Here is a 15,983-nt window from a genome sequence, read left to right on the forward strand (position 1 = left end):
AGCAAAATTCACATATAATCAGTCACACCTAATCAATTACTTGTAGAAGTGGTCACAAAAATTGTATATTTCTGGACATAGGTTCCATTTCAAAATATTATCTACTCACTTCTCTCTACAGGTCCTTGAAGTTTATGATAGGAATTTCTAAACCTCTTATATATTCATAGACAATAATTACACTGATTACATTATGTTGATTGCCTGAACATTACAAAAGATGGGTCATGGTTCTTAGTAGGGAGTGTGATCCTCATTGATAGCAATACGTGTTGTACAACATTACTGTCCACAAGACTGGTAAGGAATTGTTGTTGTAGGGCATTCCATTCCTCCACCAGAGTGGTTGACAGATGCTGAATGGTTGTTGGTGCATGTGTATGGTCTACAGCATGTCTCCCCAATGCATTCCACATGTGCTCAGTCCAGTTTAATTCATGGGAATGGGCAGGTCAGTCCATTCACAAAATAGCCTCTTGTTTCAAGAGCTCAAATGGCTCTGAACACTATGGGATTTAACTTCTGTGGTCATCAGTCCCCTAGAACTTAGAACTACTTAAACCTAACCAACCTAAGGACATCACACACATCCATGCCCGAAGCAGGATTTGAACCTGCGACCGTAGCGGTCACGCGGTTCCAGACTGAAGCGCCTTTAACCGCACGGCCACACCGGCCGGCTCCAAGAGCTCCTCAATCTGCACTGTTCCGTGCAGTCCTGCACTGACATCCATAAAAATGAATTCAGGACCAAATGAGCCCCTGAAAAGGTGCACACCACTATTCAACTTAATGAGCAATTATCTGAGAAGAGAACCTGACTGACTTAAATCCCCATGCTTTGGACATCACTGCATATCTTTGAACATGGTACGCTCACCTGTCAGTATTATTGTGGCGCTGTACTCCTTCCCCGTGTATGTCTTTCCAGGTATGCAGTCCACCCTAGCGTAATTTTTATAGATGACAATGTGTGACCGCATCAAACAGAGCAGGTGGAGCAGCACTTAGAATGAGAGGATATTTGGCAAATGGATTGGCATGCCTGTTCCCCTGACTTAAATCCCATGCATTGAGGAGACATATTGCAGCATGGCCACATGCACTAATGACTGCCAAATGCACCAATGGACAGTCCTGCAGTAGTCAGCCACAATGGTGGAGGAATGGAATGCCCTACCACAAGAACTCCTTACCGACCTTGCAGCCAGCATGGGAGCAAGTTGCACAGCATGCATTGCTGTCAGTGAGGTTCACACACCCTATTAAGGTCCATGCCCCACCTTTTATAAAGTCCAGGGGACCATCATAACTTGTGGTGACCTCAGTGTAATTACTATCTTTGAATAAAAGTGTCATTTCTGTTAATTTCATTGTATATTTCTTTCAGCTATCTTCTGCACTGTACTGTAATAGTTCTTTCTATGCATGGCACACGTTTCATGACTCTGTTGCCTGGCAGTGACACGTGATGTGAAAGTTACTTTCATCCTTAAGTTTTGCACACCAGTGTATTTACTTACGTCTGTAAATACTGAGTCCTATTTACAGTACTTTACTACTTATTGTGCAGCTTTACAGTGAACACTGCTATTTGCCATGTAGCTGATAGAACTTTTCAGTCCCTGAATCCAGCAATTCACGTATTTTGTGAAATGAGTGGCTAATGAGGCATGTTTTTAATTTTCTTCTGAACTGATAGGAACTCCCATTTTCTTGCTTTTTGTTAGACAGGAGTCTGTTGAATACTTTTCCTTCAGAGTATGTAAACTCCATTTTGAATCATAGACAAGGAGACAAAATTTACATGAAAATTGTTTTTTGTATTGTATTATTATGTGAAGGCAAAGTCTAATAAAATTTATTTTACTAATTTAAGTATAAGAGATAGTGTGCACATTGATTTTTGGATCATGATCTGAGGAATATAATCAACATTACTCGAGGTACAAATCATTCTTGACTCTCATCAACCTCACTCGCACAGTAAGAAAAAAGTTACCAGTTACAAATAACATGTCCCTCTCCCATAAAACTGAAATATGGTATTTCATCCACAAAGTACTTTGGTAGCATATACACTCAAGCTGGCAAAGTGACCAGGGAGTTCTTACTCTTGTTTTCACTAAGATGTTTATCATTACTCGAATTAGTGGCAACAGAACTTGCATTTGCCTGCCAATGCAGGTTTTCATTTGTCTTGAAATCATATTCTTTATTGCACCTCACATTAAAAAATAATGTGTATGTTGTGAAGAAAACGATTCCCAGGGGTTGTGTTTTGTGAGATTACAGACCGTGTTTATACAAAGTCTTGTGAAAATAACGCTATTGAGAATGTATCTAATTATATCACCCCAAAAGAACCCATTTTACTTCTGAATTGTGTGGAACAAAACATCCCTCAATGAACTAGTCTCCTAAATGTGTAAATCCCACACAGCTCTATTAATAATCCCATAAATGCTGAAGGTTTAGGCTTTACATCTCTACACTTATCCCTTATGATCATCAAAAATTGATGTTTCTACTCATGATAGTATGGTAACATGACTGAGTATGAAGCAAACATAGCCTGTGTTGTCTGACAGCTGTCACATTCAAATTTACCCTCAGCGCAAAGCTTGCACCAATAGTGAAGAAGTAGCTTTAATCCTATTGGTCGGTGCCCACAAACTCATGGCGGACACTGCGATTTACGTGCGTGAATGTATCACACAATGATCTTTGCCTACTCACTTTGGATTAATACTACACTCACTTTTATAACACTTCCCTCCAAAAGGCACACAAACATACATGCAAATGCAGCAGCATTAACTAAAAATGAAATGCAGTTTAAGTGAAAGAAAACTGCTTATAAATAATGGCAGGTCAACAATACCTACAATGAAAGCTAACAGTTCAATGAAAGTTGTTTTACTATCATAGGCAAAGTTAAACAGATTTATGGTTTTAAATGGAAACGAATGAATTTACAAGTTCATCTGCTGAACTACTGTTTAGTTTTTCAATAGGGAGAGCGCAAAGCATTGCATCTTATCTTTTCATTGTTGATATGTTGAGATGATGGTAATATGTTATGATGCTGAAGATGATGTTACAGCAGCTCGTCAGTAGAGGCAGCGTGTTGGATCAGCTCTGTTGATTGAATGAAGACTGCTGATGATCTTCTCATGTGGCAAATGAACTCCATGCAGCCGAGTTGATGTCAGTGGTGTATTATAGGCCACTGGCAGACTGTATGTCATTGTTGTTGTTACCTACACTCAGACTGGCGTGTGCACGTGATTTCACGATATTTGCGGTAACACTGTCCATTTCACAGTTTTAAAGTTTTCTGATCATGTAATTATAGTTCATTAGTTACATGAAATCACCACACTCAGCAGGAATCAGCACGGGTTGTTCTCAGCCACAATGCGAACACACATTGAAGTTCTGAAACTTGCAAAGTGCACGCAATACAGTCAAAGCGAACACAGTTCACCTCAAAACCTGTAACTACAATGTCATCCATACTCGGTTGTACTGTCATCGTTACACGACCCAGTTCAGTTGGCTGTTTTACACAGACCAACTTCTCTGTCTTGCAAAGTGCACGCGATACAGTCAAAGCAAACACAGTTCACCTCAAAACCTGTAACTACAATGTCATCCGTACTCGGCTGTATTGTCGTCGTTACACGACCCAGTTCAGTTGGCTGTTTTACACAGACCAACTTCTCTGTCCACAATAAAGATTTTCAGAATCCAGTACAGAAAGAACAGCAACATATATCATCATTAACGAGTTCTGTTTGCACCAATTTGCAAGAAAACAAACACAGACATCAAATCATACGTGTTCACGCCACCTCCTTCTAACACAGACTCTCTCTACACACTGTTCGACCATCACTATCGGTACTCCCAGATCACTCTCACTCTATGTATATAGTATCTCAACATATTTTTCATTGTACAAACTATTTTAATCACATTAAACATTTTCAGCGATGGATGGGCAAAGAACCAAAACATTTTATCTACTCAATAAACAAGAGAAATGTATTTACTCATGAAGAAAAACATGAATTTCAAAAACATATTATCTCTAACAAACACAGGACAAATATACATACACATATACATATGAAATAGAAAGAAAGAAAGAAAGGAAGGAAAAAAACATATTTATGTCCTGCAAATAGTCTAATGTTTAGAGATTTGGATATGACGGACTTCAGCACCGTACTACATAGTTCCACATGAAGCAGTAAAATTTCAGCATTTGATGTGACGGTCTACCAATAAATGATTTTAGGTGAGCTTTCTGAATAATATATAGCAAATAGTTGCTGTTGACAGTACTGTGGCACAAGTTTGGAATAATGCACAGCAGGGTATAGGGGAACAGAACATGCAAATAAATCTCTCATGCTGATTGTTAGTATGCAAAATTTGGTTTAATAAGATATATATATTATTAATGGTTCATTCCCTCAAAAAGATAATAGGCAGTATGATGTGGGATTCCTGATAGCACAGGGCCCATAGCATTTCCTAGATGCCACTTCCTTATACACAAATATTCCGCACGTCCAGGGCCTTGCTGCGATGGAGCATTTCCTTTCACGCCGATCACCTGCCACCCTACCTAAAACCTCTTACCTCATCACCTTAGCCAGTTTCATCCTGACCCACAACTTCTTCACTTTTGAAGGCCAGACATACCAACAATTAAAGGGAACAGCCATGGGTACCAGGATGGCCCCCTCGTACGCCAACCTTGACATCTCTGCCCAAACTCTTTGCCTTTAAATATGTCTGCTTGTGTCTGTATATGTGTTGATGGATATGTGTGTGTGTGTGCGAGTGTATACCTGTCCTTTTTCCCCCCTAAGGTAAGTCTTTCCGCTCCCGGGATTGGAATGACTCCTTACCCTCTCCCTTAAAACCCACATCCTTTCGTCTTTCCCTCTCCTTCCCTCTTTCCTGATGAGGCAACAGTTTGTTGCGAAAGCTTGAATTTTGTGTGTATATTTGTGTTTGTTTGTGTGTCTATCGACCTGCCAGCGCTTTTGTTTGGTAAGTCTCATCATCTTTCTTTATATATATATATATATATATATATATATATATATATATATATATATATATATATATATATATATATATATATATATATATATCAAAAAACAAAGATGATGTGACTTACCAAACGAAAGCGCTGGCAGGTCGAAAGACACACAAACATACACACAAAATTCAAGCTTTCGCAACAAACTGTTGCCTCATCAGGAAAGGGGGAAGGAGAGGGAAAGATGAAAGGATGTGGGTTTTAAGGGAGAGGGTAAGGAGTCATTCCAATCCCGGGAGCGGAAAGACTTACCTTAGGGTTATTTAAAGACAAAGAGTTTGGGCAGAGATGTCAGTCGAGGCGGAAGTGCAGAGGCAAAGATGTTGTTGAATGACAGGTGAGGTATGAGTGGCGGCAACTTGAAATTAGTGGAGATTGAGGCCTGGTGGATAACGGGAAGAGAGGATATATTGAAGAGCAAGTTCCCATCTCCGGAGTTCGGATAGGTTGGTGTTAGTGGGAAGTATCCAGATAACCCGGACGGTGTAACACTGCGCCAAGATGTGCTGGCCGTGCACCAAGGCATGTTTAGCCACAGGGTGATCCTCATTACCAACAAACACTGTCTGTCTGTGTCCATTCATGTGATTGGACAGTTTGTTGCTGGTCATTCCCACATAGAATGCATCACAGTGCAGGCAGGTCAGTTGGTAGATCACGTGGGTGCTTTCACACGTGGCTCTGCCTTTGATCGTGTACACCTCCCGGGTTACAGGACTGGAGTAGGTGGTGGTGGGAGGGTGCATGGGACAGGTTTTACACCGGGGGTGGTTACAAGGGTAGGAGCCAGAGGGTAGGGAAGGTGGTTTGGGGATTTCATAGGGATGAACTAAGAGGTTACGAAGGTTAGGTGGACGGCGGAAAGACACTCTTGGTGGAGTGGGGAGGATTTCATGAAGGATGGATCTCATTTCAGGGCAGGATTTGAGGAAGTCGTATCCCTGCTGGAGAGTCACATTCAGAATCTGATCCAGTCCCGGAAAGTATCCTGTCACAAGTGGGGCACTTTTGTGGTTCTTCTGTGGGAGGTTCTGGGTTTGAGAGGATGAGGAAGTGGCTCTGGTTATTTGCTTCTGTACCAGGTTGGGAGGGTAGTTGCGGGATGCGAAAGCTGTTGTCAGGTTGTTGGTGTAATGGTTCAGGGATTCCGGACTGGAGCAGATTCGTTTGCCACGAAGACCTAGGCTGTAGGGAAGGGACCGTTTGATGTGGAATGGATGGCAGCTGTCGTAATGGAGGTACTGTTGCTTGTTGGTGGGTTTGATGTGGACGGACGTGTGAAGCTGGCCATTGGACAGGTGGAGGTCAACATCAAGGAAAGTGGCATGCGATTTGGAGTAGGACCAGGTGAATCTGATGGAACCAAAGGAGTTGAGGTTGGAGAGGAAATTCTGGAGTTCTTCTTCACTGTGAGTCCAGATCATGAAGATGTCATCAATAAATCTGTACCAAACTTTGGGTTGGCAGGCTTGGGTAACCAAGAAGGCTTCCTCTAAGCGACCCATGAATAGGTTGGTGTATGAGGGGGCCATCCTGGTACCCATGGCTGTTCCCTTTAATTGTTGGTATGTCTGGCCTTCAAAAGTGAAGAATTTGTGGGTCAGGATGAAGCTGGCTAAGGTAATGAGGAAAGAGGTTTTAGGTAGGGTGGCAGGTGATCGGCGTGAAAGGAAGTGCTCCATCACAGCGAGGCCCTGGACGTGTGGGATATTTGTGTATAAGGAAGTGGCATCAATGGTTACAAGGATGGTTTCCGGGGGTAACGGATTGGGTAAGGATTCCAGGCGTTCGAGGAAGTGGTTGGTGTCTTTGATGAAGGATGGGAGACTGCATGTAATGGGTTGAAGGTGTTGATCTACGTAGGCGGAGATACGTTCGGTGGGGGCTTGGTAACCAGCTACAATGGGGCGGCCGGGATGATTGGGTTTGTGAATTTTAGGAAGAAGGTAGAAGGTAGGGGTGTGGGGTGTCGGTGGGGTCAGGAGGTTGATGGAGTCAGGTGAAAGGTTTTGTAGGGGGCCTAAGGTTCTGAGGATTCCTTGAAGCTCTGCCTCTCAATCCTTCTTAAAAAACCTTAATCCTACTCCCAACATCACCACTGCTGAAGCCCAGGCTATCCGTGATCTGAAGGCTGACCGGTCCATCGTCATCCTTCCGGCGGACAAGGGTTCCACGACCGTGGTATTTGATCATCGGGAGTATGCGGCTGAGGGACTGCGTCAGCTTTCAGACAACACCACATACAAAGTTTGCCAAGGTAATCCCATTCCTGATGTCCAGGCAGAGCTTCAAGGAATCCTCAGAACCTTAGGCCCCCTACAAAACCTTTCACCTGACTCCATCAACCTCCTGACCCCACCGACACCCCGCACCCCTACCTTCTACCTTCTTCCTAAAATTCACAAACCCAATCATCCCGGCCGCCCCATTGTAGCTGGTTACCAAGCCCCCACCGAACGTTTCTCCGCCTACGTAGATCAACACCTTCAACCCATTACATGCAGTCTCCCATCCTTCATCAAAGACACCAACCACTTCCTCGAACGCCTGGAATCCTTACCCAATCCGTTATCCCCGGAAACCATCCTTGTAACCATTGATGCCACTTCCTTATACACAAATATCCCACACGTCCAGGGCCTCGCTGTGATGGAGCACTTCCTTTCACGCCGATCACCTGCCACCCTACCTAAAACCTCTTTCCTCATTACCTTAGCCAGCTTCATCCTGACCCACAAATTCTTCACTTTTGAAGGCCAGACATACCAACAATTAAAGGGAACAGCCATGGGTACCAGGATGGCCCCCTCATACACCAACCTATTCATGGGTCGCTTAGAGGAAGCCTTCTTGGTTACCCAAGCCTGCCAACCCAAAGTTTGGTACAGATTTGTTGATGACATCTTCATGATCTGGACTCACAGTGAAGAAGAACTCCAGAATATCCTCTCCAACCTCAACTCCTTTGGTTCCATCAGATTCACCTGGTCCTACTCCAAATCGCATGCCACTTTCCTTGATGTTGACCTCCACCTGTCCAATGGCCAGCTTCACACGTCCATCCACATCAAACCCACCAACAAGCAACAGTACCTCCATTATGACAGCTGCCACCCATTCCACATCAAACAGTCCCTTCCCTACAGCCTAGGTCTTCGTGGCAAACGAATCTGCTCCAGTCCGGAATCCCTGAACCATTACACCAACAACCTGACAACAGCTTTCGCAACCCGCAACTACCCTCCCAACCTGGTACAGAAGCAAATAACCAGAGCCACTTCCTCATCCTCTCAAACCCAGAACCTCCCACAGAAGAACCACAAAAGTGCCCCACTTGTGACAGGATACTTTCCGGGACTGGATCAGATTCTGAATGTGACTCTCCAGCGGGGATACAACTTCCTCAAATCCTGCCCTGAAATGAGATCCATCCTTCATGAAATCCTCCCCACTCCACCAAGAGTGTCTTTCCGCCGTCCACCTAACCTTCGTAACCTCTTAGTTCATCCCTATGAAATCCCCAAACCACCTTCCCTACCCTCTGGCTCCTACCCTTGTAACCGCCCCCGGTGTAAAACCTGTCCCATGCACCCTCCCACCACCACCTACTCCAGTCCTGTAACCCGGAAGGTGTACACGATCAAAGGCAGAGCCACGTGTGAAAGCACCCACGTGATCTACCAACTGACCTGCCTGCACTGTGATGCATTCTATGTGGGAATGACCAGCAACAAACTGTCCATTCACATGAATGGACACAGGCAGACAGTGTTTGTTGGTAATGAGGATCACCCTGTGGCTAAACATGCCTTGGTGCACGGCCAGTACATCTTGGAACAGTGTTACACCGTCCGGGTTATCTGGATACTTCCCACCAACACCAACCTATCCGAACTCCGGAGATGGGAACTTGCTCTTCAATATATCCTCTCTTCCCGTTATCCACCAGGCCTCAATCTCCGCTAATTTCAAGTTGCCGCCACTCATACCTCACCTGTCATTCAACAACATCTTTGCCTCTGCACTTCCGCCTCGACTGACATCTCTGCCCAAACTCTTTGTATTTAAATATGTCTGCTTGTGTCTGTATATGTGTGGATGGATATGTGTGTGTGCGAGTGTATACCCGTCCTTTTTTCCCCGTAAGGTAAGTCTTTCCGCTCCCGGGATTGGAATGACTCCTTACCCTCTCCCTTAAAACCCACATCCTTTCGTCTTTCCCTCTCCTTCCCTCTTTCCTGATGAGGAAACAGTTTGTTGCGAAAGCTTGAATTTTGTGTGTATGTTTGTGTTTGTTTGTGTGTCTATCGACGTGCCAGCGCTTTCGTTTGGTAAGTCACATCATCTTTGTTATATATATATATATATATATATATATATATATATATATATATATATATATATATATATATATATATATATATATATAGTTATAATAGAGGGAAAAATTCCACGTAGGAAAAATATATCTAAAAACAAAGATGATGTGACTTACCAAATGAAAGTGCTGGCAGGTCGACAGACACACAAACGAACACAAACATACACACAAAATTCAAGCTTTCGCAACAGACTGTTGCCTCATCAGGAAAGAGGGAAGGAGAGGGAAAGACGAAAGGATGTGGGTTTTAAGGGAGAAGGTAAGGAGTCATTCCAATCCCGGGAGCGGAAAGACCTACCTTAGGGGGAAAAAAGGACGGGTATACACTCGCACACACACACATATCCATCCACACATATACAGACACAAGCAGACATCTCACAAGCAGACATATTTAAAGACTAGCTCCAAAAACTCTTTGTCTTTAAATATGTCTGCTTGTGAGATGTCTGCTTGTGTCTGTATATGTGTGGATGGATATGTGTGTGTGTGCGAGTGTATACCCGTCCTTTTTTCCCCCTAAGGTAGGTCTTTCCGCTCCCGGGATTGGAATGACTCCTTACCTTCTCCCTTAAAACCCACATCCTTTCGTCTTTCCCTCTCCTTCCCTCTTTCCTGATGAGGCAACAGTTTGTTGCGAAAGCTTGAATTTTGTGTGTATGTTTGTGTTCGTTTGTGTGTCTGTCGACCTGCCAGCACTTTCATTTGGTAAGTCACATCATCTTTGTATATATATATATATATATATATATATATATATATATATATATATATATATATATATAACAGAGGGAAACATTCCACGTGGAAAAAATATATCTAAAAAGAAAGATGATGAGACTTACCAAACAAAAGCGCTGGCAGGTCGATAGACACACAAACAAACACAAATATACACACAAAATTCAAGCTTTCGCAACAAACTGTTGCCTCATCAGGAAAGAGGGAAGGAGAGGGAAAGACGAAAGGATGTGGGTTTTAAGGGAGAGGGTAAGGAGTCATTCCAATCCCGGGAGCGGAAAGACTTACCTTAGGGGGAAAAAAGGACAGGTATACACTCGCACACACACACATATCCATCCACACATACAGACACAAGCAGTCTGCTTGTGTCTGTATGTGTGGATGGATATGTGTGTGTGTGCGAGTGTATACCTGTCCTTTTTTCCCCCTAAGGTAAGTCTTTCCGCTCCCGGGATTGGAATGACTCCTTACCCTCTCCCTTAAAACCCACATCCTTTCGTCTTTCCCTCTCCTTCCCTCTTTCCTGATGAGGCAACAGTTTGTTGCGAAAGCTTGAATTTTGTGTGTATATTTGTGTTTGTTTGTGTGTCTATCGACCTGCCAGCGCTTTTGTTTGGTAAGTCTCATCATCTTTCTTTTTAGATATATATATATATATATATATATATATATATATGGGTAAGCCACCTATGACTGTAGCACGACGTCCCAAACTACTCTGAGAAGGACAAACATGCTATATAAGCGAAACACTGTGCTATATATTTAAATAAAGTGGACATTAAAATCATGAAGGAGGGTTTGACTAGTCTATAGCATGGTCTTATTGCTCTAGTAGTTTTTTCATCATAACTTGGTAACAGAAATCTTGTGTGCCTGACATTACTTTTATAATATTTTCAAAAAATGTGTGCAGTTAGTACAACATGTGAGTCTAAAACTGCAGTTACCTCACCATTAAGGAGGAAGATCAGATATGAATCTGAAATGGGCAAGGTGGCGAGATGGAAATATAAAATATTGATCTATGAAATCAATGATGTAGTCAGTCACTGAGGTAGGAGGAAATACCATTAAGCAGGCTTTGCGTTGGAGGCGTCCCTATGACACATGATATCTTCTGGTGAGAAGACTTCATAGTGTGTTTTAATTGTAATAGCTACTTACTGGTGCTACACATTTAATTAGACCATGGTCTGTACACTGAGAAGAAAATATTGCTAGAATTTTCTAATCCTTTGCTTCTGAAGTTTGGTAACAATGAAAAAGAGGGAAAGACTCAATTATTGACAGGTCTTAGATTTTAATGTCTAAATTGTTGAAAAGTCTTAGATTTTAATCTGTATCAAAGTGACTGATCCATACATCATTTACTTAACAGTCAGCCAGGTATTGGTTGTCATTTATTGTTTCAGTCCTCATACTAAAGTAAATAATTACATAAAACTTAACTGTTTGCCAAAAACTGAAATTACACTTACTTTCATCTGCCTTTATTGTATTGGAAAATGTCACAGAAGTCTGAATAAATATTCACCAACCACAAACTGTGGCAAAACAAGAAATAAGTGTGTTGTAAGGCAAACACTGCCTTAAATTCCAATTTATGGATTATTTAAAGCTGAAAGTGAATAGTTGCATCATGCTGTAAATGTGGACACCTGCATGCTTGGTGTCTATTTTCTTTATTCTCCATAGCTGATGCTATTGTTTTCAGTACAATTATTACATTAGCCAGTTCACATATATATTATTTTTATTCCTTACATTAATAAAGTAGTTCATAAGTGAGGATGTAATTGATGTGTGCTTCATTCATTCCCATCTCATTGTTACAGGTTACGAATCTTCGCATCATTGACAGCTCATTCCGACGAGTGCATGAGAATGCATTCTCAAACCTACCAGGTCTGATGCACCTCAACTTAAGTGGAAGTGACCTAATACTCTTGCATCCTGACATGTTCGCCAACAACACACAGCTGGAAGTTCTTTCACTAAGATACAACCAGCTACGTCTGATGGAAAGTGAAAAGTCTCCTTTTGCAAATTACTTTCTGAATATAGATTCCCTCAGAGAACTTGATCTCTATGGCTGTAGTCTCGGTAATCTTCTCCCTACTATGTTTACTCGCATGCCAAATCTTGATTACATTAATCTGGGATCCAATGGGATCAAAGTTTTGCATAAAGATATTTTAAAACCTATCTATTCACTAAGTGAGCTTGATTTATCTGAAAATCTAATTGGAGAGCTGGACCCTGAAGTTTTCAGTGAGAGTGAACTGGTCTCACTAAACATCAGAAAAAATCCTTTGAGAGCATTACATAATATCTCAATACCAGAATTGGAAACTCTTGATTTATCTGAATGTAAGTTCAGTGAAATCACAGGAGACATGTTTTCTGGCTTCCCAGATTTAACGAAATTAAGTCTTGAAGGAAATGCCATAAATAGGATTGAAGTAAATGCATTTGCCCCTCTAACCCATCTTCAAATTTTGGATCTTTCACACAATTCTCTTGAGGGACCACTTCCAGAAAATTTATTTGTAAACAATGTAGAACTGCTTCATCTTGATTTATCAAACAATCCTACAATGAAATTATTACCACCAGGTGGATTTGAAGGTGAATTTTCAACTCTAGAAACTTTGGATCTTTCTCACTGTGGACTAGAAAAATTAGAGGTGTTCAGTCTCAGAAATATGAATCGTCTCACAATTCTGAAATTGGCAGGCAACAATCTGAAGGTCCTACCACATGGTGCAATTGGAAGTAATGTGAAAATACTGGATTTGTCTGACAACCAGCTGTCATTCATAGAAAAATACAATTTCCCTGCTGACTCAAGGATTACAAAACTATATTTAAAAGGCAATCCTCTCCTTGCTGTCTCACCTTTCGCCTTCTCAAACCTCCATGCTCTCATGGATTTGGACTTAAGTTCCTGTGACCTGACAACATTCCCATCTCTGACGGATACCAGTGTATCAGTTTTCAAAAGCTTGCGCCATCTGTACCTTTCTGGAAATAGGATCACTTCCCTAAACAAAAATGATCTTGAACATATGCCAGCACTGGAAATCATCGATGTCTCCAAGAACCCTCTAGATTGCCACGTGATGAAAAATCTTGTAAATTACTTGGCTCGAGCTGATATTAAGCCACTGCTGTCTGTTGAGCTAACAGATCCATCCGTGCAACTGTTTGATGATGACATCATAACCTTTGGTGGAAATACACGACATGCCTGGGACTTCTTCCTCAAACAACTTTGTGGAGAAGAAGGTGCCACCATAAACTATGAAACAGTTGATGATGTTAAAGACAATTGGTCATTTAGTGATAATGATGAGAAAATTGATAGTTACATCGAAGATACATCAGCAGGAGAAATCCACATCAGTTCTAATCAGATTTCTGATGAACCAAGTACATGGACCATAGTTGTGGCAACTACGACTTCATTTGCTATCATCTTTATTATAATAATTCTTTTTGCTGTCATTGTTCTGTGTATTCGCCAAGAGAATGCTACAAAAAAGGCTGTCAGGAAAGTGAAAGCATACAAAACACCCATTTTACGGCATGGGTACTTGGGTGACTATAAGAAACTCCAGGAACAGCACAGTATTCCATCAACACCAATAATGAAAGACAGAAACATACAGCTACATAATGAACTGGTTGCTAGTAAGGAAGGCAGCACAGGAAAGAGCAAGATAGAACAAATGGTATACATGGGCAAAGGAGATAATGCTGTAATGCCAGAGGCTGTATAATTGCATTGTTAAGGATTCATAACAATTTTGGACAGCTAATACTTTAACAGTTATTTGTGTAAGTGTTACTTCATCATTAGGGAGAAAAAACTAGGTTATCAGCCTAGTGCCTATACTTTGGTGCAGTTTTGCCAAATTTGTGGGAGTTGATTCTAGAAAATGTGGGATGATCGTGTGAATAATTGTGTAGTGATTTTGTACAGACTATGTTTATTGTAATTGTATAATATTTAAAGAGCTGTGCTGTGAAAGGCTGTAATAATCAGTTATGTGAAACGCTGTGTAGTAATGATTGGTCAGTCACAACTCTTCCTTCAGATGGAGTACTGTGCATAAAATATACTTTTGACTGTAAAATGCTCTGAGAAAAGCAGAATGTGAAGCTATTTTTCAATTTTTAGAAGAAAGTATGCTAACTTTATGATGAAATAGTTGAATGTGAGACAAAAGACATGAAGTAATTAATGTATAAGAATTGTAATTGCACATGCAGTATGTATTAAAGTTATTTTTGGAGAATAAATGTTTTTGTTTAGATCATTTAGTTTCTCCTCCTGCAGACTATTACTTCTTTCAAAGCAAATCTGTCTGTTTCCAGGAAAGAGAAGGAAAAAATTTGAAAAGTGACTTCCAGTTATCTTACCTTTAAAAGCATTTAGAATTACATAAAAAAATATTTTGTTTACAAATTTTAAATTGATTATTAGTATTTGCATTTTTGTTATTTAAATATGAGTCATTCAGATTGCCACTAAAGTCATACCATTTAACCAATATACAAAAAAATTAAAATGTACAGTTCATCATAATGTATTAATATATCCAACTGAAGTTATTATATTGTAACTATTACCTAACACAGCTGGCCGGTTTGTTACTTTGACACTACATACAAATTTTTAATTGAATTAAGGAATACATATATCACCTCTAAGGGATAGCATATTTTCTTAATTTTTTTTATTTTATTTTATTTTTTTTTATTTATTTATTTAGATTAAGTCATCTCAAGTGTAACTGCATGTATTGTATGCAGTGTTCAATATCCTGTACAAGAAAAGAATGTCAAATGCACTACAATACACAGAAACATTACTACACCTTGGGGGTTTATTGGGACAAGTTTATAAAAGAATTTTCTTGCACAATTCTCTGTGTTAAAAGTTTATAAATGTGTCTCTTGAAGTCTGAGAGCAGAAATAGTGCTATGAAATTAAATAAAACTCTTTCAGATTTCCCCTCATGCCCCCAATCCTCGCACCACCACCAGAGTTGGCCACAAAGGAGTGTCCCCTCCATCACCAAGTATCACCCAAGACTGGAACATCTGAATCATAACGTTCACCAGGGCTTTAATTACGTATCATCATGCCCTAAAATGAGGGATATCCTACCCGAGATACTTGTCACCCCTTCTAATATAGTGTTCTGTTGCCCATCCGACCTCCACAACATCTTAGTCGATCACTATGCCACTCCTAATCCCAACCCCTTGCCACAAGGATCATATCCCTGTGGAAGATCCAGGTGCAAAACCTGCCGAATCCCCCCACCTGGTACTCCTATTGTAGTCCTGTCACAGGCTTGTCTTACCCCATCAGTGGTTGCGCCACTTGTAACAGGAGCCATGTTATTTACCAGCTCTGCTGCAATCATTGCACAACTTTTTATATTGGTGTGACTACCAGTCTGTTGTCCACCAGGATGAATTGCCACCGCCAAACTGTGGCCAAGAGCAAAGTAGACCACCCTGTGGCACAACTTGCAGCTGGACATAACACACTTGATTTCAGTGGCTGCTTCACTATCCAAGCCATCTGCATTATTCTCTCCAGGTGTGAAGGAGGACATTATCCTTAAAACACATTTTCTGCTTCTGTAATCATCCCGGCCTCAACCTACAGTAACATACTATCCCCACACCCTCCATCCAGCAGTTTCCACCCCCTCT

The 15,983-nt window shown here is 41.2% G+C and overlaps 1 protein-coding gene across 2 annotated transcripts in view; it reads left to right on the forward strand.

Moving 5' to 3' along the window:
* LOC126201848 (leucine-rich repeat-containing protein 15-like) overlaps positions 1-14,555 on the forward strand; it is a 149,349-nt gene extending 134,794 nt beyond the window's left edge. For both annotated transcript variants that reach the window (XM_049936818.1, XM_049936817.1), the window contains exon 3: positions 12,086-14,555. In XM_049936818.1, coding sequence (XP_049792775.1) covers positions 12,086-14,032 — 1,947 coding nt within the window. In that variant the 3' untranslated portion in view covers positions 14,033-14,555. The remainder of the gene's footprint in view (positions 1-12,085) is intronic.
* The last annotated feature ends 1,428 nt before the right edge of the window (positions 14,556-15,983 follow it).

This window comes from Schistocerca nitens, chromosome 1 (genome assembly GCF_023898315.1).
Source record: "Schistocerca nitens isolate TAMUIC-IGC-003100 chromosome 1, iqSchNite1.1, whole genome shotgun sequence".
NCBI lineage: Eukaryota > Metazoa > Arthropoda > Insecta > Orthoptera > Acrididae > Schistocerca > Schistocerca nitens.